Source organism: Pogoniulus pusillus, chromosome 5 (assembly GCF_015220805.1).
Source record: "Pogoniulus pusillus isolate bPogPus1 chromosome 5, bPogPus1.pri, whole genome shotgun sequence".
Classification (NCBI taxonomy): Eukaryota; Metazoa; Chordata; class Aves; order Piciformes; family Lybiidae; genus Pogoniulus; species Pogoniulus pusillus.
The window spans coordinates 31,817,033-31,843,921 of NC_087268.1; the positions used below are offsets into that span (position 1 = coordinate 31,817,033).

At 39.2% G+C, this 26,889-nt stretch overlaps 1 protein-coding gene across 1 annotated transcript in view; it reads left to right on the forward strand.

Moving 5' to 3' along the window:
- Positions 1-26,889, forward strand: part of TUBGCP3 (tubulin gamma complex component 3) — a 55,012-nt gene that overhangs the window by 18,178 nt on the left and 9,945 nt on the right. The window contains exons 4-14 of the mRNA XM_064143733.1: positions 613-690; positions 1,272-1,489; positions 2,656-2,828; positions 6,441-6,559; positions 9,551-9,676; positions 13,965-14,033; positions 19,154-19,286; positions 20,362-20,528; positions 22,710-22,820; positions 23,192-23,300; positions 24,886-25,075. Of these exons, the coding sequence (XP_063999803.1) occupies positions 613-690; positions 1,272-1,489; positions 2,656-2,828; positions 6,441-6,559; positions 9,551-9,676; positions 13,965-14,033; positions 19,154-19,286; positions 20,362-20,528; positions 22,710-22,820; positions 23,192-23,300; positions 24,886-25,075 (1,493 nt within the window). The remainder of the gene's footprint in view (positions 1-612; positions 691-1,271; positions 1,490-2,655; positions 2,829-6,440; positions 6,560-9,550; positions 9,677-13,964; positions 14,034-19,153; positions 19,287-20,361; positions 20,529-22,709; positions 22,821-23,191; positions 23,301-24,885; positions 25,076-26,889) is intronic.

Sequence of the window (26,889 nt, forward strand, 5' to 3'; positions counted from 1 at the left end):
ACAGGAGAAATAGAAAAATATGAGAACGAAAACAGGTTAAAAAAAGAGAATTTCAAAGTGACCTTTAAAAAGCACTTTTAGCAAGACTGAATTGCATTGCTTTACAAGGAATGGAATCTTTGTTGAATCTTGGTAAGACTAGAGTTTCCTTTATTTTCAACGTTGCTTACATTCCAGACTCTATCCTCTTACTGTGTTATGTATGAGTTTGTGTGACTTACTCCACTACTTAATATCCATTATAAAGTTCTGTGTCCCTGACTGATTCAGGTGGTAATGTTGCAGAGCTACAGAGTAACATATCTAGAAATACATGCTTATCTAAACCAAAACGTTTTGGTATTTGCCACAGCTCTGCTCTTCAGAGTGGGCTTTTTTTGTAGCTTAGATTTTAGCATTGTTATGTCTCCTGCTGGTCAGCTTTCTAGTGTAGTCTAAAGCTTCTGAGAATGTTATTCTAACAGTCTTGCTCAAGAATATGACTTTGAGTTGGTCTGTTTGTGTGGAAAATTGGTTTATACGTATGCATGTTAGTACACTGGATAGTTAAAATAATCTATTGTTATCAAAGGAAGCCAAACTCATTTCTGTTTGTCTCCATCTTTTTTAAAGGGCATTTTGAAAAACAAATGGTCCATACTCTACCTCCTGCTTAGCCTTAGTGAAGACCCACGGAAACAGTCTAACAAGGTAGGTGAGGAGCACCTGTGTTATTTCTGAGAAACAGTAAACGTGCCAAGTATTTCAGATGTCATTGGGAATCACTATCCTGACTTAGCCAGCAGTTCAGGTTGTATTCATGGTGTTTGTGTGTGAAGAACATACTCGATGCAATATTTGTGCTCTTTTTCTCTGGGAAATTTTCTTTTTGGTACTAAGTAAAAATGTGAGGTGTCCAACATTTGTAGCTGAAGTTGTGACTTTATTAGATGGATGACTTTTTTGTTTGCTTTTTGCTTGATGGAGTAATGTTTGCTCATGTATTTATGAGTTTAAAATGGAAAGCCAAAATTAATTCTTTGGTTGAAGCTTTGCTGGGAGCAAAGTGCTTTTTGCTGCTATTGCTAATGGCAATTAACAGGCAAACATGAGTTACATTGATAAAAGTACTTTTGCTGACTGTGACTTGCTTTGTTTTGCAATTTTAACAAGAAAGTTTTCTTTGCATACACATCTTCAGTTATTACACTTTGGTTAACTAAAGACATAACTTAAAGCAGCTCACAAATATTTTCTTTTTATTCTTCCCTTTCAAATCCTTTCTTCTTTAGGTATCAAGTTATGCTACACTTTTTGCTCAAGCTTTGCCACGGGATGCCCATTCAACTCCTTATTACTATGCCAGGCCTCAAAGCCTTCCACTGAATTATCAAGACCGCAGTGCTCAGTCTGCCCAGAGTTCTGGTAGCATGGGGAGCAGCGGGATCAGCAGCATCAACCTGTATGCTCTGAATGGGCCAACACCAACTCCACAATCACTCCTTCCAGGGTAAATGAAAATTTGTTAACTTACAGATAGGTTTGGAGGAGACTGCAGAAGGAACTGAAAAACTAGTTAAGGGGTTGGAGCATCTGGCTGTGAGAGCTGGGGCCATTCAACCTGGAGAAGTGAAGGCTCCGGGAATCTTAACTGTGTGATTACACCTGACCAGGGCAGTAGAAAAGACTAAGCCAGCCTTTTCTTGGTAATGCTCAGGGAGAGGACAAGAAGTAATTAGCAAAACTTGTAAGACTGGAAATTACAGTTAAACATAAGAGGAAAAAGCTTATTTTGCAGTAAGGTGGGTGGGTGTATGATGGCAGAGGGAATGTTGTGGAACACTGAAATGAATTATCCAAAGAGATTGTGTAGTCTTGGAAATACTCTAAATGGGACTGGAAAATGCACATGGTAACTTTACCTAGTTGGCCCTGCTTTGAGCAGAAGGGTTAGAGGAGATGATCTCCAGAGGTCACTTCCCACCTCAACTATTATGCAAGTGTGATACAGTATAGAAAGGTATGCCAGTGAGGTTATTCTGTATATCTGCTTGATTCAAAATATCAACAGAACCTACAGTGTCCCTGCCATGTTCTTGGTCTGACCTGTTCAGACTGTTCCATTTTATAGCAATTTCACTCTTCAGTCCTGTAGCTGAAGCGTGTTTTGTGAGAAGGTTTGATAAGTTTAAGGCAAAGGGAAATCGGAGATTGTCTTGGTGCTCCCTTCTTGATCACATCTTCAGGCACTTGATAAACAGTAGAGTAGTGGCAAAGTGAACTTTCTCCCCATCCTCTATTTTCTTTGGCATATAGCTACAGTTTAAAGTAACAACAAACATAAATGTTTCTTGTTTATTAAGAATGTTTAATATTACTGTTGTTTTAGAATCCATCTTGGTATATCTACACAGCTCACTCTTTGGTATAAAATAATTTGCCAAATTTGTGTCTCCTTTCTTTCCTGTACTTTGAGTTTTTAGAAGGGTAGACTTAGAGGAAGCAATACATTGCTTTTATGTTATGCACCCTTTTTAAGGTTCCTTTATTTTCAAAAACCAAACCAAACATCCACCAAATCTAAACTGAAACTTGGGGCATTTGTCAAAATTTGCTTACAAGTGATGAGCATAGAAGCAACGTTTTTGAAGGTGTTTCTTCCTTTTATCCTTTTAGACAATCCTATCAAGCTCCAGGCGTTGGAGAATGTCTCCGTCAGCAGTTAGGGTCACGCCTTGCATGGACTCTCACTGCAAGCCAGCCTTCTTTGCAAAACACTACCTCAAAAGGCTTTTCAAATGCTGTCTCCCGTGGTGTGCCAAGGTCAAGGCGAGAAGGGGACACAAGTGGTGAGCAAAGATGTGTTTGCTAAAGCTAACTTTTTAGAGTTGTTATTTATATCCTCTGTTATTTTTAATGTCTTTGAAATAGTTCATAGCATATTCAGGTTTATTAGGGAGTGTTTTGCTAGAAAGATAGAAGCATATATCCAGGACTTGTGTATTTGACCACAATTTCTATGCCTGACTCTTAATTTGTTTTTGAAGTGATTGGTTTGGTAGTATGTTCCAATCCTCTTAAAACACTGACTTCATTGAAGTGTTTGTCAGAATCAAGTGACTGTCTTGTGAGTAATGATCACTCTGCTGATTATCAGAAGACACTGCTGCTTTTAGAAAGTCAGGATTGCTCAAGGAATAGAACTTGTTGAAACAGATTCATCTATTTACAATTTGTTCTTTTAAAGCTTGGAAATGTGCACTGGAATATAGTGCACATATAGTGCTCTTAAGAAGTATTTTTTCTTTATATTACCATACTATTTACAGTGGTTATATTTAGAGTAGTTGACAAATTATTGTTAAATAAAAATAGATAAATATTACTAATTTATTTTTTTGAAGTGGCTATGAGCTTGTAACTGATGCCTAGATCTATTCTGAATTAACACAAGTGTAACTTAAAGAGAAATTGTTTAACAGGTAATCATTGTGGCAATTGTTCAAGTTTCAACTTACTCTACTAGTGTAAAATGGGAGACTTTTCTGAATAAGAGAACTAATGGCAGATGTTGTCATAGAATCATAGCATCACCAGGTTGGAAGTGACCTCCAAGATCATTCAGTCCAACCGGTCACCCAGCCCTAGCCAGTCAACTAGACCATGGCACTAAGTGCCTCATTCAGACTTTTCTTGACCACCTCCAGGGACGGTGACTCTACCACCTCCCTGGGCAGCCCATTCCAATGGCAAATCACTCTCTCTGGGAAGAACTTCCACCTAATATGCAGCCTACACTTCCCCTGGCGCAACTTGAGACTCTGTCTCCTTGTTCTGTTGATGGGTGCCTGGGAGAAGAGAATGACCCCCACCTGGCTCTACAACCTCCCTTCAGGTAGTTGTAGACAGCAATGAGGTCTGCTCTGAGCCTCCTCTTCTCCAGGCTAAACAACCCCAGCTCCCTCAGCCTCTCCTCATAGGGCTTGTGCTCAAGGCCTCTCACCAGCCTCGTCGCCCTTCTTCCCTTCACTTCTCCTGCAGCTCATTCTAATCTCTCCACTAACCTTGGCTAGCAGATAACAAAGCCTCCTCTTCTCCATGCTAAACAACCCCAGCTCCCTCAGCCCCTCCTCATAGGGTTTGTGTTCCAGGCCCCTCACCAGCTTTGTCACCATTCTCTGGACATGTTCCAGCACCTCAACATCTTCCTGAAATTGCGGGGCCCAGAACTGGACAAAGGACTCAAGGTGTGGCCTGACCAGTGCTGAGTACAGGGAAAGAATAACCTCCCTTGTGCTGCTGGCCACACTGTTCCTGATACACGCCAAGATGCCATTGGCTCTCTTGGCCACCTGGGCACACTGCTGCCTCATCTTCAGCCTACTCTCTACCAGTACTCTCATGTCCCTTTCTACCTGGCTGCTCTCCAGCCACTCTGTCCCCAGCCTGTAGCGCTGCTTGGGGTTGTTGTGGCCAAAGTGTAGAACTCTGCATTTGGCCTTGGTAAATCTCATCCCATTGGCCTCTGCCCACCAATCCAGCCTGTCAAAGTCCCTCTGCAGGGCTCTTCTACCCTTCACCTGATGAACACCTGCTCCTAGATGGGTGTCATCTGAAAACTTACTGATGATAGACTCAATTCCTTTGTCCAGATCATCAGTAAAGATACTGAACAGGACTGTTGAATAGGTGTAAGATCTGACAGTTGTCTTTAATGTAGTTATTTGTCAATGTAGAGATAGAAATTGACTGTATTCAGATTATGAAAGGCTACTGAAAGGAGATATATTTCTATGAATATAAAATTCTTCTAATTATTAAAAGGGTGGGGTGTTTTTTCTTCTAAAGTTGGTTGCTGTTAACTGGAGTTTTCTTCCTGCTACACATACACAAACAGTATAATCGAGAGTGTTGAATTGTTGATATTAATATCTGCTTTATTTTATACTAATTAAAAAAAACTTGCACTTTAATCTTTTACCGTTTCACTAAGTATTCCTAAAAAGTGCTAGGTACTCTCATGAGGGGAGTCTGAATTTTGAACATCATCTTGAGGTGATGGCTACTTCTGTCAAAATAAGATTGCCATTTATTTTTTGTTGCTTTTATTTTTGGAAAGTGGATTGTTGAGGTAAAGTGATGAGACAGTGCTGCCAAATTTGGAAGAAGATGTTGTAGCATCTCAATTTCTACATAGTCATTGTTAAAATTGTTTCATTCTGGAGATCTTAAATGAAATTAAAAAAAGCAGAACATACAATTTTGCCTAGAAAAAAGAGGGCATAGTTGCAGCTGTCTGTAAATCATTTTAGTCTTCTGTTTTCTTTAAATCAGTAAATATCGTAAGAATCAAATATAATGTAACTTTGAACCAGAGATATATGCAATAAGGAAACTGTATGTTGCAGTAGCAAAAGCTTTACTAAATCAAGGGTGTATCTATTCTCAGAAACAGTATTTACGCTTTGCTGTTTACCTGCTCTATAGCTGTTGTGCAGCTGACAGTCTGTTTGCCATATGTGATTGAAAGCAAATATTAAACAAGAAGCTCTTTCTTCTGAATGAACTCTTTTGTTTTTCTAGCTGAATGTAGATGAGATTATTTTCTAAGTCTTATTTAACAATTTAATCATAGATTCATAGAATGGTTTGAGTTGAAGGGGACCTTAGATCATCCAGTACCAACCACCCTGCCATGGACAGGGACACCTTCTACTAGACTGGTTTACTCAAGCCCTTAGCCAGCCTGGAATACCTCCAGGGTGGGGGCATCCATGACCTCCCTGGGCAACCTCTTCCAGTGTCACACCACCCTGACTGTAAAGAAATTCTTTCTACTATCTAGTGTAAATCTGCCCTCCTCAAGCATAAAACCATTGCCTCTTGCTCTATCACAACAAGCCCTTGCAAAAAAATTGCTTCTTGGCTTTCTTGTAGGCCCTCTATAAGATCTCCCTGGAGCCTTCTTTTCTCTAGGCTGAACGGCTCCAGCTCTCTCAGCCTGTCCTCATGGGGAGGTGCTCCATCTTTGTGTCTCTCTTCTGCACCCATTCCAGCAGGTGGGGTCTTGAGAACAAAGTAGAGAGGGAGAATTGTTTCCCTAAGCTGTTTGAAGTAAGGTAAAGTTATTGTAGTGGTTGCCTTGGAACTTGCACTGGTGATTGAATTGAATCAGAAGAGATGACTAGGACTGGCTGAAGTATTGCTTAAAACATAAGATGCCCAATGCTATATAAGGTGACCTGCTGTGAGAGAAATCCAGGTATCAGTAGAGGCACATAAGGGGAATTCCTGGCTATTCTGATAAGCTGTGGAGTGCACTTAAAACATTTCTTTACAGATTATAAATGCAGGCTGTTTTTTTAATTAGCTACTCTTCTAAACAGCTTTTTGAAGTTGTAATCTGAATTTACTGTCCTAACAAATCTAAATACTCTTGTATTTGATTTTTTTTTTCCTAGGCTCTGTTGAAATAACTGAAGCAAACCTTGTAAGAGATGTTTTGTATGTCTTCCAGGGAATAGATGGCAAAAACATCAAAATGTGCAATTCTGAAAATTGCTATAAAGTGGAGGGAAAGGTACTGTATGGTCACTTGCCTTTTTACATGTGAGCAGAAAGCTGAGTAGAATACAGCCATGAAAAACATGTTGAAAAGCATTAATATCATCACTGGCCTTTACTCCCTCCCCCAGCTGTTTTGTTTGGTTTGCTTTGGTTTTTTTTTAGTACAACAGTGTTGTTTCAGTACTAATTAAAATTTTATTTGACCAGAGTAGGTTCATAAAGTAACTAGTTTCAAAACATGTGAATAGACTCCTAGCTATTAAGCCAGTAGAAAGGTTCCTAAGTTATGGTTTAATTTGAAGGTTTCTGTCATCATTTTTATTCTACGCTATGTAAGGATAATCATGAAGCAGGTGCAGGCTTTTGACCTCAATTTGGTTAGATAAATTTAAAAGCCTGGATGCTAGCTGCTGGATGTTATGGTCTTGATTACAGATTATAAGTGATCAGATGGGATTACGCAGACCCAAAAAAGCACTGGTGATAAAACTGAATAAAGTGCTTTCAGCTCCTGTTGTTGGTAGAAAATCCAGTTGATGTGGATTTGAAAGAAGGTGTCAAACAGGGTAGAGGAACAGGAGAAAAGCCAGATATTGCCTTAAACTGGTGAGATGTTAAGCAAATTTCAAATGTGGGGAGAAGAGCCAAGGGTGAGACTGAGTCAGCTAAGCAAAGAACAGCAAGAGAGTAAGGCACTAGCTGCTTTAGCAGTATCTAGGCAGTGCTGCAGCACAGTTCATTTTCAGCTTGCTACTAATTGGTTTTCATGTTTTGGTTTAAATGGAAAGAAAATGCTTCAGATTTGTATTAAGAACTATATGACAATATGGCATAGTCCTAAAATGGCAGGGAATTGAATTTGGGTTAGTTCATTATGTAGCAGGCTGGTGTAGTTGTTCTCTGTTGTTTTTACAGTGATGCTTAGGGCTGCTAGTGAAAAACTTAACTCATTTAACATTTATGTTTTTCATTATATCTTGTTGCTAAACGGATTCTTAAGGATGTCATTTTCAGTGTCCGTAGATACTGCAGTTTGTAATTCCTCAACACTTGCACTGAGTTAATTTACGTTCCATGTATAAAGTTAGATTATATATGGCAAAAGAATGATATTATAATAGATATTTCTAGAGAAAAGTGTAGAAGACTTGTGAAATTTGCATCAGGGGGTTCCTTAGTTTTCTCTTTCATATCAAGTGGGCTAGTTTGAGGTGAAAAACTGATTTCGTTTGAGCTCCTAATTCAGTTAATACAGGGAGTTTATTCAGTTGGTTTGTGGTCAGTAATGCTTTTTCCTGAGAACTTTGTGTCTTCAGTTATTTTAGTGAAGTGTGGTGTCTTCCATCCTTCTTCCTTATTGAAAGACCTACTTGTAATAAGAGGCAGAACTTGATGAAGATGAAATTATTTGACTAACTAGAGGTGCAACTCTAACTTCTTCTGCTGAGCAAGGAGAACCAAGAACATACTTCCTTTAGCCATATTGACTGCATGTTAGACAAAATAGTAGCCAAAGCATTTTTCCTCAGTTACAGGAGGAAAATGTCATTGTAAACAGTCTGTTTTTTCCTTATAGAAACACTTTCCAAACTGTTACTCTTGCTTGAGTGTTTCCTAATACCAGTGTTAATGTTAAGACTGTTGGTGATACTCAGCACTGTACAAGCTAGCAGTTTCTGACTTGATCTAGGAGATACAATGACACTAAACTAATTTTACTTGTTCCTCGTTTGATTCTGGTGGGTGCGCATTGTACTCCGTCGTTGCAGTCTTCATAGTAGTTCCTATGTCATTACTTTGATTTAGCAGCAGGCAGAGTTTCTAATTGTAAATTATGTGTGTTTGGCCTAGAATTTATCCTATAGGAGTTAGTCAAGAAGTTAAAGCTATGACTCTGTAGCTAAACAAGAGGGCAGTGGAGAGAATTATGGTCTTAAACTGAAATGCTGCTACCGGGTTCAAGCCTACATTGCTGTGGTTCACACTGCAGTTGTTTTTTTTCTTAGAAAATGCCTATACTGCTAACTAAAAGGCTTAATGAACAAGCTGAATTTCCAGTTCTCAGCTTGTTAGTGCACTTCCTCTGGATTGTTCCATCCAGCTCTCCAAGTTAAAATTGTTTGTAGAGGTGAGATAGGCTTAAACAATGTGTGGCCGAAGGTCAGTATCTGCCTCTTGGACTTGTGTCAGTCAATGAGATTATTTGGTTGCTTGCTTTGTTTTTCAGTTTTAAAAGCTTGGTGATAGTGGTTTTGAGAGTGTGTCAAAATGTGATAGAAGCAAATCTCAAGTAGGAGCAAGAGGAAGTGTCCTGGGAACAAAAGGAAGTGTTGGTAATTTAATGGAAGAAGTGTGACAGTTCAGCTTAAAATAGTAATAGGAGTTAAATAGGATGTTTGGACTGGGGCAGGCTTGCAGGGTGAAGTGAGTTACCTGATATAAGAAAAGTAGAAGCAGAGTAGTAGCCCACAGTGGCACATGATTAAATAGTTTATAGAAAGCTGTTATTGCTGGATTAATCTTAAACTTGGAATTTGGATTCTCTGAATTTAGATTCTTGATTTCTAGTCTGATGTTGGGTTGTTTGTCTTTCATTAAAGGTTTGATTCACATATAGTAATAAATACTTTCTTTAGATTTCCTCATTAGTCTCAGTCATTGACTCCTAGAGCTCTAATATTTTTAGTCCTGTTGATTATCAGGATAAGATGAACTGTGATTATACTGCCATAATTGTCTGATGTAAAAGCAGTGTATGAGTACTGCTATGTTAAGATTTCCAAAAGTGAAGGTCACAAAGTTGCCAGTAATTCATTTCTGCTGCATTTTCACCATTTCTGTATATAAATTTATGCTAATTACATGTTTTTCTTCTTTTTGACTTTTAGCATGATCTCTGCTGTAGAATGTAAAGTAATTGTTTTCTGAACTGATTTGTTTTATGAGGAACAAGTATTGGCATGGTAGACTTAATTGCAAGTTATTGTTTCTGCTAATTTTATAGGTGAGCTTGTCCAAATCTCTCAGGGATACTACAAGTAGACTTGCAGAGTTGGGATGGTTGCATAATAAAATAAGAAAGTACACAGACCAGAGGAGTTTGGATCGTGCATTTGGCCTTGTGGGACAGGTAGGTCACCTAAAGAATTGTTTTTTGCTACTATATTTTGGTCTTGTTTTCCTTTGAACTGCTGAGTAAATGCAGTCCTTTAGAGCTTCCTGTGGTTTACTCATTTTATAGACTGTTTCTTTTGGTATGGGTTGTAGTCTGAAGGCGAGGGAAAGGCAGTTGCTCTTGCCGATCATAAGAACTTGCCCTGTCACTTGTAGCTGGAATGTCTCATGCATAGATTCCTTTTCTCCTCTTTTTAAAATAAAGATTTTTTTTTTTCAAGCACTGATGCAGGTTTATAAACAAAAACTTTGCTTAAATGCTATGGTGGCATCCCTGAGCTAATAATTAATCCCCAGTTTGTTTGTAAATGACCTATGCAGGAGACACTCATCAGCAAATGTTGATGTTCATGTGTTAATACTACCCTTAGATAAAATGCAAATAGCCCATTCTCTTCTGCCCTTTCTTTTGAATACGGCATCAAAAGAATATTAATTTTTGTTTTTATAGGTTTCATCATCATGATTTGTAGTCTACAGTAACTTCACAGCTGCTGTAATACCCAAAACCACATTTACTGCTAAAGCATTCCCGTTTCCTCTCACTTGCTCCCTCTGTAAAATTGGATATTATCCCTTCTGAGTCGACAGAAATGTTATCCTTGCCTCTAGCCATAACATCCTACCTAATCTGCCAAGAAATTGAAGTGCTTCTCCCTTCAATGTAATTTTTCTTAAGAGGTCAGTAGAGACACTGTAGTGCTTCCTACTTTTCTGATGTTTTATTCTGTTCCCTTCTGTCTCTTATTCTAAATAACTCTTTTAGTTACATATAAATGATTTCCTACTGATCCAATACTAGTTTCCTTGTTTTATGTGGTAGTACTGCTGTATATACATTTTCTTCAGACTCTCCCCTTATATCTGGGTGAACTTTCTTGTACTTTATGCAGTAGCTTCCTGCTTATACTTATTTTTACTGTCTCTGGCTTTAATCTTCAAATTTACAGCAAGGGGAGAACTTTAATTCTTCTTTGAATTTAAATGTGCAATATCTTAGCTACTACATACAGGTTTCAAATCCTTTGCAGTCTGCTGTGCAGTTAATTAGCTGAATCTGCATAGCTCTAATGCTGTTGATTTTACTTGAGGTGTGCTTAAATGTATTTAAAGGGCATAAATGTAGAAATAAAAACACGTCTTCTACTCCTGCTGTCAGTATTTGAGCAAAGAGAGTATATACTGTTGCTCTTCAAGGCTTTTATTGCTGGCAATTTCAGTTGCTATACACTGTGCATTTAGAATTGAACAGAAGAATCTATTGTGCATTATAAAGCATCTTCTGCTTAATGCATTAAAAGAATGCTTGTGTAAAACCCTGTTTTTAAAGCACATGTAGGATAAGATGTCTTTACCTCTTTTATTATGATTCTGGTTATTGGTTTTGCCATGCAACATGTCAGATATTGCCACTTACTAGCAGATATAAGAATATAGTATACTACCTTTGCTGCTTAGTATCTAAGCTTTACTTTGTCTTAGAAAGCAAAAAATAATCAGTAGTGAAATAGAACTTATATTTTGTTATTTTGCCCCTTTAGGTCCAGTTGAAATAGTGGACACTTAATTTTTTTTCTCTTGAACAGCATTTTATTTCTTTCCCGAGTTCTCTTCTGCTGCAAACCAAATAGGAATTCCAAGATAATATCCAGTTTTCTGTAATAGTTTGGGAAACAAAAATCTGTAGTTCATGAAGCAGGAACTGGTACTGGCTGTGAATTTTAACATCTAAAGCTTCAGTGGAAGGTTGATGGCTATTTAGATTCAAAATCCTTTTGTCTGCTGAAGTCGGTGACTATTGTTCTCACTTTTTGAGTAGCTGTATAGTGCCTTTGAATGTTTTCTTGGAGGCTCTACTCTGCTCTCTATCCTGGCAAGTGCTACTTTAATAGTTTCAAAAGTACACTGAAGAAGCAAGTGAGAAGAAATGAAAAGGGGAGTTGTATGTAAGGGGGTTTCCTTTTGCCCTTCAGTTTCCTATGGAATAAAATTAATTTTGAATTTATTTCTAATTTATAAAATGGAAATGAAAAAAAGAATTCACTTTCCTGACAAAAAATAAAATGGCAAGATTAATGTTGTGGTTATTTTCCCTCTGGTCTTCTTAGTCTCTTAGCAGGAAAGATTTATTTGCTCCTTATGCTTGTAGTAATGGTTCCTTCCTTGTACATACTCTAGTGGATATATTTTTTTACTTTAAGGTCTGGAGGTTCTTTTTCCTTATTTTTTCCAAATGATTTTGACTGTCATAATTGTAAAAGAAATTGAGGGGGATGTCCTGGGAAATCACCATTTTAACAAGTTCATTAAAAAGTATATCAAACTCATTAGCTAGAATTGGTTAAGAAATCAGCTGTGAAGAACTTGTGCGTGTGTGTGTGTGTGTATATGGAAACACTCTTCAAAAAACCCAAACAAACAATTTTTTTAAACCCTCAAATACTTTAAGTCCAAAATCTTCAATCCCAAGTTAATGAGCCACATAGTAAATCCAGTTTAGAAAAGATATTGCAGGATATTTTTTAGTCTGTATGTTAGCTTAAGAAAACTGCATAATTCCATGACCCCAAACTGTGGAAAACTCCATTACTGAAAAAGAATTCTCTCAGGATTTGTTTTTAAAATCTCCATTTATACATTTATTTTTAAACCTCCCAAAGCAGCTGTGTTTAAGAGTTGTTTTACACAGTAGAGTCTTTACTTTGGCTCAGGCCTGATGACATCTGCACCTTTTGCAGATTTTTTAAAGACATATTTGGCGTTATTAATTTCCTCTGTGTCAAGTGAAGAGTCATGTATGTCTGTCAACTGCTAAAAGGCAAACATTTAAACTGCTTGATCCAATAGCACTTACTTGAAAATACTCTTTTATGAGCATTTTGTCGTCTTGTTAGTGTTCTGTAGTCTATAGGACTATAAATCTAATGAGCAGGTGTTGATCTGTTGGAAGGTAGGAGAGCCCTGCAGAGGGACCTGGACAGGCTGGATGGGTGGGCAGAGGCCAATGGGATGAGATTGAACAAGGCAAAGTGCAGGGTTCTGCACTTTGGCCACAACAACCCCAAGCAGCACTACAGGCTGGGGACTGAGTGGCTGGAGAGCAGCCAGGAGGAAAGGGACCTGGGGGTACTGGTAGATAGTAAGCTGAAGATGAGCCAGCAGTGTGCCCAGGTGGCCAAGAGAGCCAATGGCATCCTGGCCTGCATCAGGAACAGTGTGGCCAGTAGGACAAGGGAGGTTATTCTTCCCCTGTACTCAGCACTGGTCAGGCCACACCTTGAGTCCTGTGTCCAGTTCTGGGCTCCTCAATTCAAGAGAGATGTTGAGGTGCTGGAATGTGTCCAGAGAATGGTGACAAAGCTGGTGAGGGGCCTGGAGCACAAACCCTATGAGGAGAGATTGAGGGAGCTGGGGGTGTTTAGCCTGGAGAAGAGGAGGCTCAGGGGTGATCTTATTACTGTCTACAACTACCTGAAGGGGCATTGTAGCCAGGTGGGGGGTGGCCTCTTCTGCCAGGTAACCAGCAATAGAACAAGGGAACACAGTCTCAAGTTGTGCCAGGGTAGGTATAGGCTGGATGTTAGGAAGAAGTTCTTCCCAGAGAGAGTGATTTGCCATTGGAATGGGCTGCCCAGAGAGGTGGTGGAGGCACCGTCCCTGGAGGTGTTCAAGCAAAGCCTGGCTGAGGCACTTAGTGCCATGGTCTAGTTGACTGGCTAGGGCTGGATGATAGGTTGGACTGGATGATCTTGGAGGTCTCTTCCAACCTGGTTGATTCTATGATTCTATGATTGCCTAACCTCTGTGCTCTGTTATTAGAGGCTTTCTTGAAATTGAAACCCTATTAATTTTACTATGCACTCTATTTTACATAGCTATCAAAGAGAATTTCTTTTGGGCCATGTTATGATTTGCACATCCCAGTAGTCATTATTAATGTCTTTATTGAGAGTTAGGCTTATCATAGTTTAACTCATGGTGATAGAAATAAGACAGCACAAAATAAAAAGTCACTTGACAATGTATATATATTCTCAGAAAGAGTCCATGCATCTCTAAGGGAAGCACTTAAATATTGGCTACTTTTCTGAGAGTTGCCTTTTGTGCTGAAACTTGTAGCTTGATTCCTTTCAGGAAACTACTAACTACCTTCACAGTGTGAGGATAGAGTAAGAGTAGTTCTAGGTTGAATGAGAGATATTTTTCCTAATTTTTGTTTCTTTTTTCTCCTTCTTCTCTTACAGAGTTTTTGTGCAGCCTTACATCAGGAACTTAAAGAATACTACCGACTTCTGTCTGTTTTACATTCTCAAGTAAGTTAAGTGGTTCTTATTGAACTTTCTATTTTGCTTTGCATTATCTGAATATCTCTTAAAGATTGTATCTGGGTAGCCTGTTAGAAAGAAAAGAATGTACCACAGTTCCTATTGACAGTGAACACAGTTCTCTGTAATTTGTACGCTTCTTTTTTGGATGTATTAAGTAAGGAATATAATGTGTATTGTAAGCCTCTGTCTCTTTTTTGCATCCATTTTGTCAGTTTCATCTTGTCTGATTTCTTGGTCATTCAAATCTCAAACAGCATGATACATCTTTGAAGAGAGAAAAATGAAAATACCTTTCTGTACTTCAGGCATTGCATGGTTCAGCTGCTAGTAACAACTGTTACAAGTTTTTGTTCTGTCTGGGGCATTTTGTGTTTTCCTTGTTCCTTCTGTTGTATTGAGTAAGATGTTTCAGTGTTTTGTTATTTTTCTGTCATGTGTAGACCAATTCAGTACCCATAATCTTGCAGCCTGTCCACAAATCTTTATAGGTACATGCACCAAGAAAATAAAAATTAGTATTTTTTTTTTCTGATTAGGTGTTTTGGTTTTTTTTTTTCCCAAATGGGACTTTCAAATGAGAAAAAAATTATTTGGGGAATCGACCTGAAGTTAAATTAAAATGTTGTTTAAAATTCCAACTTAAAAAAAAATAGTTTAAGTCACAAATTTCTGTAAATGTTTTCAAAGCATTTAATTTTGAATCACTTGCAGTTTTTAACATTCATAACTTTTGGAATGCCTCTCATACATATTTCTTACTTGGATGTTTTGTAGCTGCTATCCAGTTAGAATTTTTATGATTATTTCCTATTCTTAGTTTGCTGGAGCTTTGATTTATTCTAACTTAAAACTTCTCAACCATGAAAATATTTGTGATTTCTTTGAAATGGAGCTTTCTCTACCTTTTACTGTTCTACTAAATCTTTCAAAGAGAGATGAGTCTGGGAGGAGAAGCATGCAAGGCGAAAACGAGAGAAAAGTTCTGACATCACTGACTTTCAGACTGCATTTGCCTTTGTGGTGGGTTGACCCTGGACAGCAGCCAAACACCCACCCAACCTCTTGCTCACCCCTGTCTCAAGGAATGGAAAAAAATAGAAGGAAGGCAAAAAGAGAAGTCAATCAAGTCAGTGTGAGCCAAGTAGGGAAAACAAAAGCTGTGTGTGCAAGCAAAACAAAGTCAGGAGTCCATTCACTACTTCCCCTAAGCAAGGCAGATGCCCAGACACTTTCTGGCAAGCAGAACCTCAGCACACTTAACACTTGCTTGGGAAGACAGACTTCATCATCAAAAATGTCCCCCCTTTCTCCTCATTTTCCTGAGCTTTTCTTCCTGAGAAAAACCTTTTGTCCTCCTTATATTCAGAAATGGTTTCTAGGATTTATTGATCTGGCACCATCCTAGGGAATGAGTTGAGTCTCTGTGATACGTAGTTCTTCAGATACACTGTCTTGAAGGAGTGACATTTGCTTTTACCCAGTGTCAGGGAGGCAGGGAATTAATGTGGCCAAGTCAGGAATTATAAGAATAGAATTATTTTATTTTCCTGAAACCCCACCCCCAAACTATATGCAAAACTAGTTTAGGTTTATTTACAGATTCTAGTTCGATCGAGAATTCTTCAGAAGGATGTTATGGACAAAGTTAGAGATGTAGGAAGTCAGGAAATGGAAAAGGCTAAGCTGTAAATACAGCTTTCCCTCAATTCTCTGCTCAGTCTGATTGACAGTGAGGTAACAGCAGGCTTTACTCACAGAGCTGAGATAGGTATTTGGCAGTGATCCCTTGCTGGATTTCTCTGCTCTCAGCTGCCTCCGGACGCTGCAAGCAATATCCAGTAGTGCAGATCCACGCAGCAGAAGCCCAAGGCGAGTGGCAAAGCTGTCAAACTCAGAAGTGTCTCAAGACACAGCTGCTGCAAGACAGGGATTCATGGAAGCGACACTGCTTCAGCAGTGGCAGGGGAGAGCCAAACTGGGTCTGAGAGTAACTGGGTCTGTGTGCCACCAGCAGCTCTCTCAGAAGGACCCTGTGACTTGCCAAGCCTGCAAGTTTGCACAGAATGGTGCAAAAATGGGGAGAACTGCCCAAAAGCAGGGATGGTGTAAAACAGAGCAGTGTGAAAAGGTAGGAGCCATCCAAAAGTGGGGACAGTCCAAAATGGGAATTCTGTCATGGCAAGAACCTGTGCTGTCCGGAACTTTGTCCAGGTGGGAACTCTTTCAAGGCAGGAATCTCTTTCAAGGTGGGAATCAGCTTGCGCTTTCTTCTTTGCTCTGTTTATGCTTTTCTAGACAGAGTGTCCATTTGCCATTTTATAGTGGGCACAAAAACCCCAGTCAACCACCAGCCTGTTTCCAGCATGGGCTTCCACACGGGTCAGCACACGTGTGGAAAGGCACCTTCAGCTGTTCCCTCTTCATGCCTGCAGGGCCAGGGAGGGAAAGCAGTTTTCGTGCCTTCTTCTCTCCGTTCAAACTCATGTTGGGGCGGGGGGAGAAGAAACTTGGAGTAGTCTGGAGCACCCAGTTGTCAGCAGCATCCCCTGATTGTCATAATATTGCAAACATAATCAAGCCTTGAAGTAGCACTAGTTCCCTCAGCACTAGTCAGTGCATCCCATCAGGTCTCATAGACTTTGGTGCACCTGGTTTGTCCCTAAGTGAATCCCTCTCCATGCAGAGTACGTCTTCCTCGTCACAGACTTTCCCTGTGATTTCAAGTGATATCTGGTATTCCCAACAGCAAATCATAACAAAATCAAGAAGGTACAGAAGTCATTAAGCACCTCAGCCTTTTCCATTTATTTTGAGGCCAGTAGTTGGACCTGTATTTTTCTCATTGCTCTTAATGTTCCTTGCCAAATTCATCTCCATTGTTAGAGTTCATGAGTGTACTGAGCACGTTGATTAAATGCATTCTGGTAGGGAACAGTCAGTATGTTGCCTGTAATGTAAAGATTTGCTGCACTAGCAGATTAGAGTTTCTGGGGATGTTCCTCCCTACCTGACTGAAGGGTATCCCAGAGGAATGTTGTGTTTAGATTTTCAGGGAGCTCCTGGCAAAATTCTTCCCCAAAGGCCGTGAAAGAAAGGAAAAAGATGAAGCAGTGGAGGAGTGATGTTCTTGTGCTTTAAAGGTTGGGAGGCACAAGGTCACATTGCAGGCTGGAGGAGAATCAGTAGCGTGTGCTAAACATAGATGCTGGAGCTGGTTGTAGTTAATGATCTGGAGACTGTAAGGCAGAATAGTATAAAACAGAGAAGAGTATCCAACTTCAAAAATTTGTTTCCCTAGGATGTCGTCATAAAGACATTGCCAGCAGCTCCAAAATGGGGTTATACAAATTTGTGGAAGGCAGATTTGTAAATGCTATTAAAGAGGCTGATCAGGGACACATCCTCTGACATCCTGAATTCTACAAATGGCCTGCAAGGAGCTTGAGGGGGATGGACTGCAGAGGGAGGGTCAACTTTGCATGCTTGTGGACAGCACTGCTAGAGCAGAATACTGTCAAGATTGCATTTCTCATGTTCATAACTGATGGAGCAGAGATCTTTTAAAAAACAGTCAGCATTCTCAGGCCTTGTGCCAGATTTTCCCAGAGGGGAGCTTGGGGACTTTTTGATTTTATTTTTAGAAGTGATGAGGGAAAAAAAAATCCACTTTTTTTGGAAAGACATTTTGATTACAACACTCTACATTTCACTTACTTGAAAACATATCTTGAAAGTTGTCTATTGGAATTGAGTGCATGCTGCATTCTTGTAATCAGGAGAACATAGAATGCACTTAGTTGGAAGACTCTTCTAGAGATCATCTAGTCCAACCCTTCTGCAGTAGGATGGAGCATCCCCAACTAGATCAGATTAGATCAGATTATACAGGCTACTGGTTTAGGAATACTTACCTGCAGTCTCACTTAGCAGTTCAGGCACAGAAGTACACAGAATCTTGTTAAAGATTCTCTGCTGTCTTTCTGTAACTTTATATTAGGTCTTCAGAGGTTCCCCCAAACAGGTTTCTGCCTCTGAAAGTCATCTTGAGTGCATGGTGTCATATTCCAGAAGCTTTTCAGGTCTTTTTCTTGCAGACTATTTTCATATTGTCAGCCTCTTTGAAAATGAACTTGCATGATGAAGATCTAAGTTTATATTCCTTCCCTAAAGACAAAGGAGGTTCTTGCTCATATATCTTTCATCATTACCAATTTCTGACCAAAACAAACACGAACTCAGGAGCATCTTGAAACTAATAGATGTAACTGACATCAAGGCCAAAGTGGATGACACTAGTCTTAAATTTAACTGCTACTTGTGGAAGCACAGAGTGGGACTTGTTACATACAGGAATCAGAACATCTGTTCTAAGAGTTTATCTCTTTGGGCTGCTCTAGGAATTTGCTTTTGTATTCTTAAGTTGTATTCTTGTCCTGCTCACCACATCTCTACTTGTCCAGAATAGGCATTTGCATCTAAGATGCGAATATTTGGCTTTCATTTTCTATGATTTTGAAAGATTCATGGTAGTCACATTGTGACAGATCTTTCTTATCACAGCTTTTAATGTTTTTTTCAATGGTACAACTCCTTAATCTCACTGCATAGGTAAGTTATGATGCCTTCTGGAGGAAGAATTAAACAGAATCTGTCCCATGTTGAACTAAAAGACACTGACTGCACAGTAATAAAAATTTTACCTCCTACCACCTTCCTTTCCTTTAGATGTTTTTCTTTACTCTTTTCTGACTGTCTCTTTGGTTAGTATTTATTGTCTTTCAGGATCTCGGCTCTCTTTTGCTTTGTTCTTCTCTCCTTCTGTGACTGCCACCTTGGCTTTCTTCAATTTTCTTGGCCTTTGTTCTGTGTCTGTTCCATTACACTTCTGCTTGTCTCTGTCCTCTAACCTGAGCTCAAGTCTCTATTTCTGCTTCTCTGGCTCTTGGGTTTTGGCCTCGTGATTTCATGAGAGAAGATACAGTGCTGGGTGTTTCAAGTGTATTGGTAAAAAGTTAACTTCAGAACTAAAACTATGAAGCATCACTACTACTTCAGTTTTGGCAGTTTTATTCCTTGATATGTCTTTCTGTTTCTGATTTGATCAGTTGCAATTGGAAGATGATCAAGGTGTCAATCTAGGACTTGAGAGCAGTTTAACGCTTCGCCGTCTTCTGGTCTGGACATATGATCCTAAAATAAGGTTAAAGACCCTTGCAGCACTTGTTGATCACTGTCAAGGTCTGTTTAACACTGATTACATATTTTTGGGGAAGTTATGTAATTTTAAGTGGTTCTGCATGCCAAAACTGGATTCAGTAATATTGCTGTTAATTTTTTGTTAGAAAATGAAGTAGCTAACCCAGAGGATTCTTTCTCTTTTAGTTTAAGCAAATCTGATGAATTGTAGTGCTCTTTTGATACACTTAGAGTTTTTTGCCTTTTTTAAAGCTAGAATCTGCTTATGAAATTCTTCAATTTTTAAGCATGCACTTTTCATGTTGTTTTCAATCATCCAATTTTAGTCATTTTTCAGAGAATGTTACTCTGTTAAAAACCCCACTAAGACATTGTGGAATGGTTGGCTTAGTCTCTTCGCTATGTAGCAGTATTATACTATTCCTCTCTGTATTATGGCACGCAGGGGTCATTTGTAACTTGTCTGCAAATTCATGTGAAACTGCAAAACTTTACAACTCTGCAAATAGCACATGGCTGTGTTGGCAATCCACAAGAAAATACCTAGGAGTGGCATTGATGTAGACTTTAGCCAGCAACTTAGGCTGTGCTTCTCCCTGAGGGGGCAGTTCAGCTTTGCTGTCTTGGAAAATAAATGGAGATTTTGCTCCTCTGGGAAGAGCATCTTCACTCAGAAAACTTGCAACATCTGTTTTACTTTGACTGTTAGGATTGGTAATGATTTGGAAAAAAAAAGGTGTGCTTTGCTTTTAAGATATTCTTTAAAATTCTGAATGCTACAGCCTGTGCTGCAAGGAGCCTGAAGCCATGCAGCATAACAGCAAAACAATTACTAGTTCTGCTTTTTTTTTTTTTGGGGGGGCAACCTCTTCAATTGCAAGAAGACAGCAGATATTACCTAAAGGAGCAATTGAGGGAACTATAACCAAGAGGCAGAAAAGATGAGATTGTGTTAACCCTGTTAACATTAGAGTTAGAACTTTTGCTGCATTTTAGAATTGCTGTTCAGCAAGCTCTAAGAGACATAAGACTAGCTAAAATTTATTGCCTGCTCAGTTTAGATGTGGGTTTTTTTCTCCTTCATACATTTCTGTTCTTCCCTTTGGGAATCTTGCAGGGAGAAAAGGTGGTGAGCTAGCCTCAGCAGTTCACGCCTATACTAAAACAGGAGATCCCTACATGAGATCTCTGGTTCAACACATTCTTGGCCTAGTGTCCCATCCTGTGCTGAATTTCCTGTATCGCTGGATTTATGATGGAGAGCTGGAGGACACGTACCATGAGGTAATGTGTGTGACAGAACAAATATTTTATTGCTGTTCAGTTGGTTTGTGGGAGTATGATCTGTGGGAATCTCAGAGGAAAATCTGAGAATCAGAGTGTGATGGAAATGTACAGGCTATCAGTAAGTAATATATACAGTAACAAGAAGAACTGAGACTCCCTTTGTGGACTCAGACAGTGTGATGTGTGGAGATTGCAGTGTTGCAGTATGTTGTCTTCAGTGACTCATATCCTGGGTCTGTTAAGTAGAGGCAGAATGGTGGGCTAACAATAGCTGCTTGTTTCTGATGAGAGATGGAAGTCATCTCTCTGTCTTTCCTTGCTTATGAAGAGTTCTTTGTAATTGTTTAGAATACAAGCCTTGTATTTGGAATGAGGTTCAGATTATTGTACTCTGACTACATATTGTTATCCTCAGTTTTATAAATTACTTACATTTGTCTAAGTGGGCAGAAGAGATGTATGGTTCCAGAGTTTCTTTAGAAACTTTACAGAGTTACTGTTCTCACTTCTCTAACAGCAAGTTCTAGTAACTGTCCTTTTTCTTAGAAATTATTTTATGCTTTTTAAGTTCCCCCAAATCTTTTTTGTGTCTCAAATCAATACAGTCTTACTGAAGTGACAGTTGTGTCTTTTTTTTTTTATGGTTCCAAGGAGCCAAATATTTTTTTAAATTAATTGAGCACTTCAGAGACACATCTGAGTAACTTTACTTGAGACTGAAATGCACTGCCTGATTTCTGATACTATCTGGGTCAAAATTCAAATGAGCACAAGTATCTATCACCCACAGCTGATCTTTAAGGTCAGTGTTAGTAAACTTGTGTGGAATGTTCCTGCAGTGTGAAACAGACTTCACTTTTTTCCTCAACTGCTCCTCAGATATGTAAGATGCTATGTTTTGGGAGGTTTATATCATTCATTAGCTTTCAGCCCTTAAATAAAATTACATGTGCACTCCATGTTCTTGATACTGAAATTCATTGTTGGATGGTGTAAACTGAAAGTTAAAATATTCATACCATACCATAGACAGGGTTTTTGAACAAACAGAAATTATTTGGAGGCAGTGAAACAAGTTCTTATCCAAAAAAATGCCTATCTTGTTTGAGAGGGTGAAGAGAGAATCCATCTACAAATAATTTTAACAAAACTTACAGTGTAGCTTTAGTTTCTTATGAATGAAATTGCTCTATTGTATGGAGTTGAAAGACCCTGGCGTTTAGTTATTTGTTCAATTGCCTGATTTCTTTGGGGTCTGTGTTTGTTTGTTTGTGTTTTCCTTACAATTCTGTGTCTGTTAAAATAGGAAGCATTCCAGAGGGGCATGAGTAAAATGAAACCAGTAAAATAAAATCAAGTAATACTTATATTCTGAACTTTATCTCCTACCATACCTGTATAAATAATTGCTGGAAAAGCTTTATGTTTCTGCATTTCATAGTGGATGTTTTATGGATAGTACATTTTACCCTGAGGTAGTTAAGGTTGCATAATGTACACAGGAGATTAAATGATATCACAGTATCACCAAGGTTGGAAGAGACCTCATGGATCATCAAGTCCAACCCTTTACCACAGAGCTCAAGGCTAGACCATGGCACCAAGTGCCACGTTCAGTCCTGCCTTGAACAGCTCCAGGGACGGCGACTCCACCACCTCCCCGGGCAGCCCATTCCAGTGTCCAATGACTCTCTCAGTGAAGAACTTTCTCCTCACCTCAAGCCTAAATTTCCCCTGGCGTAGCTTGAGGTTGTGTCCTCTCGTTCTGGTGCTGGCCACCTGAGAGAAGAGAGCAACCTCCTCCTGGCCACAACCACCCCTCAGGTAGTAGTAGACAGCAATAAGGTCACCCCTGAGCCTCCTCTTCTCCAGGCTAAACAATCCCAGCTCCCTCAGCCTCTCCTCAAGGTCTCTCACCAGCCTCGTCGCCCTTCTCTGGGCACGCTCAAGCATCTCAATGTCCCTCCTAAACTGGGGGGCCCCGACCTGTGGTCTGTTTTGTAACTTTTTTTTTCTTCAGAGTTTGTGTATCAATTGCTAGGACAACTCTGCATGTCAGTTATGATTTTTTGTTTTCTTTTTAAGTTAGAAGAACAACTCAGAATATTATTGCGTTTTTCTGAATGCTGTGTGTTACAACCCACATGTTTTAGTGTTAATATTTGTTTCCATCTACAGTTTTTTGTAGCTTCAGATCCTACAGTTAAAACTGATCGATTGTGGCATGACAAATATACTTTGAGGAAATCAATGATCCCCTCTTTTATTACAATGGAGCAATCAAAAAAGGTATGAAGTCAAAAAGTTGGTTTATTTGCCCCATGCTGCTGTTTAGATTTCTAGTAAGAAAACGGAGACAAAACTTTGTAAAAAATAGTTGTCTTAAGAATTTTAGCATTGTTTGCTGAGGAAAACTATTAAGATTGCTCATAATTTCCATTCTCTAGCTGATAAACTTTGTTTAAGGAGATCTCGGGTGGAAAAAAGGTGGGTTTGAAATCCTTCTTGTGATAGCATTGAAGTTCTGGGTTGCTGTGGTTGGGATTATGAAGCTAAAAGCTCAAAAATGCAACACACTGGTGGTGGTTGTGAGTGTCTTCTTTGTTTGGCATTTTATTTTATGCAAATCCCTATTAAAAAAATAATCCTTTTTTGTTCAGGTCCTTCTCATAGGAAAATCCATAAACTTCTTGCATCAAGTTTGCCATGATCAAACTCCATCCACAAAGATGATTGCTGTGGCAAAATCAGCAGAGTCTTCAAAAGATGGTAGAGTATCAGTGTTAGCTTCTTGCCTTTGAACTGAGTTCTGTGTAATAATGTGGGTTAAACTTCAAATTGATGTGTTGAATAATGGGGTGGAAAGGAGTATGGAAGTCCCCTCCGCCCTGAATTAAAGGTACTTCAATGGATTCTTGCATCGTACAAAAGATGTTTGAAGATGCAAATGTGTAATTTTATTTTCTTGATTTGATAGGTTTGCTGGATGAAACCATTCAGAAACCAGTCTGCCTTCAGCTGACCTTTGTTGAGAGGGCAGGGGTGAGGGCAGGGATATTATTCTTGAGTGCTGCAGAAAGCATTTAGTGCTTCTGCACTTTATTGTATGATTCCATAGTAATACTGCATTAGTTCTACGATTTAAAATAAATAAATAAATCAAATACTTACGAATAAGAGAAGGAGCAACAAAAACTGGCAGGACAGAAGCTGTTCTGTGAATGCATTCTAGCACTGTAATATGTCCAAAGAAAATTGAGTGCACAGAAAGCGTGTAAAATCAGTTTTGAAGATGACTTAAAATTGGAGTTGCCAGCTGTTGAATATTAACCCAAAAGTTAACTGTCAGGATACCTTCAGGTTCTTTCTATTTAGAAGAGATTTCAGTTTTAATGAATGAGACCTAACCATCCGCATTTGGTGGATTCTTTGCAGTGAAATTAGCGTTGTTATGATGAAAGATAGATAATAATAAACATCTAAAGCAAAGAAACTTTATGTGTAAATGCTAAGCAAAGAAGGTAAGGTAATGTCTATAATGCTGCTACATCTGAGAGAAAGAACAATTTGATTTCTTCTGGTGAAGGTGGTACCTTAATACTGTAACTTCTTTTTAGAATCTCTTTGGTATATGAAATTAGTTCTGATTGTTAAGATGCAGATCACTGAGCTGATTTCTCTGATACTATTTTGTACATCGTTTCTAGAAGTTTAATGATGTCCTACTAGTTTATCCAGCTTTTGTCAAGAAAATAGCCAAACATTTGTTTTCTTGTCAAGTTCTTGACTTAGTGAAGACTTTGGAAACTTCAGGGGATGTCACTGACCCAGACTCTGTGAGATTTTCCTCATTAGAGAGTGACTTTTTTACCAGACCCCCATTTTATTTCTTTCAATTCAAAATTTTCTGTTTTATTAATTGAGGTTGCATCTCATCAGAGCAACGTGAAATTTGGGTTTAATTTTTCCTGCCTGCAGTACAGATTGAAAGTAATCCTGGAGCCAGGCAGTGCACTGTTTTACACTAATTTGGTACCTGGATCTTAATTTTTTACCTTTACAGCAAGAGCTGTGTAATTCAAAATTGTGGCAGGTATACCCTTTCAGACTGAGAAAAGTCAGAATCTTAGGTTAGTTGGCAGATCATGGAAAGTACCATCTGGGCACAGATGAAGAATAATAATAATGTTGAAGTATGAGCTGCTTTGGACTTACTTTGCTTTGGCTGTGGCCAATGTATAATATGCAGATCAGAATAAGTAACAGTTTCTCTGCTTCTGGTTTCAATTCCAAAACTTTTTTGCCACAGAAAAATACTAATTTTAACTTTTTTTTTTTTTTTTTTTTTTTTTAGCTGCTGATTTGTTCACAGATCTGGAAAGTGCATTTCAAGAGAAAATCGATGCAGCTTATTTTGAGACCAGCAAATACCTGCTAGATGTTCTCAACAAGAAGTACAATTTACTGGAACACATGCAGGCCATGAGGCGCTACTTACTGCTTGGTCAAGGAGACTTCATCAGGCATTTAATGGACTTACTCAAGTAAGAAACTAGGAAGAATAGTTATGTTGACAGACTGAGAGAGTTGGGGCTGTTCAGTCTGGAGAAGAGAATGCTCTGAGGAGACCTTTTTGTGGCCTTCCAGTATCTGAAGGAGGCCTGCAGGAGAGCTGGTGAGGGACTTTTTAGGATGTCAAGTTGTGATAGGACTAGGGGGAATGGAGCAAAAATAGAAGTTGGTAGGTTTAGATTGGATATTAGGAAGAAGTTCTTCACCATGAGGGTGGTGAGACACTGGAACAGGTTGCCCAGGGTAGAAGCCACATCCCTGGAGGTGTTTAAGGCCAGGCTGGATGACAGCCTGATCTAGTGTGAAATGTCTCTGCCCATGACAGGGGGTAGGAACTAGATGATCCTTGAGGTGTCTCCCAACCTTGACAATTCTGTGATTCTTTGATTTCTGATGCTTGTAGATGTGTGATCAGCACAGAATCTTTTTGCACAGAAACCACTTTTAGAAGCAGACTTTTTAATAATCTTAACTACTCAAAGTTTTAATTCTAAACAATTTCTAAAGAGTTTATTTTTCATTGTTCTAGAAAATATACACAGTACCATTTCACACTACATGGAAAAGTTGCACTAATATAGATAGCTTTACTCTGACCCTGAGGCGACCTCAAAGATGTTAGCACTTCTTTCAGTCCTCTGAGCAAATTTAAGCACAATAGTTCTGCTACTCTTGATGCCATTAGTTAGCATTGCTGTGAATGTTTGGCTTCTGTATTTTGAAGGTGTTTGGTGCAAAACACTGCATTAAAACCTCTCAGTGCACTTTAAAAAATTTAAGTGATGCCTCACCAGTCTCTGCTTTAACCACCCAGGTGCTCCCACAGTTCTAAACTTGCAAGTTGCTTACACTTGCAGGCTCACTACTTATACATGCTGGTGCTACTGATAGTCAAAAATGTCTTTAACAAAGCTTTCCTTGGGTCTAGAAGGCAAGCTTCATAGTTAAGCTGCCCTTAAATCATTTATAAATCAAAATTGGCATTGTGCACTGATGATTTGTATGTGACCATGTTGGTTTGTTAGTTTTTTTTAATGTGAAAATTAGTGTGAAGCAGCATAAAGCTGGTGTATGGAGTCACTGTTTTTACCTGTGAGGCAGAAGTAGTGAGGGCTTTCCAGTGCTGGTGTGACACAGAACAGTATTGCAAGGTGCCTGTTATTTGCATGTTGCAGTTCTTTGGAAAGGGTAAATCACACAGAGGGTTGATTTGTGTGCTTCTATCAGCACTTGTAAGCCCATGAGATGGTTATCAGCAAGTCTCTCAAAATTGAAATACAATTAATGTTTTGATGTGTTAATGATGTAATCTACCTCATTTTAGATATGACTGCAACTCAGATTACAAATTACTGGTACTAAAGGAGGATAAAGTTTCTCCTCCTGCTGATGTTCAGGTGTATAGCCCAGGTGGCCAAGAGAGCCAGTGGCATACTGGCCTGCATCAGGAATGGTGTGGTCAGCAGGAGCAGGGAGGTCATTGTGCCCGTGTACTCTGCACTGGTTAGACCACACCTTGAGTACTGTGTTCAGTTCTGGGCCCCCCAGTTTAGGAGGGACATTGAGATGCTTGAGCGTGTCCAGAGAAGGGTGATGAGGCTGGTGAGAGGCCTTGAGCACAGCCCTATGAGGAGAGGCTGAGGGAGCTGGGATTGGTTAGCCTGGAGAAGAGGAGGCTCAGGGGTGACTTTATTGCTGTCTACAGCTACCTGAGGGGTGGCTGTGGCCAGGAGGAGGTTGCTGTCTTCTCTCAGGTAGCCAGCACCAGAACGAGAGGACACAGCCT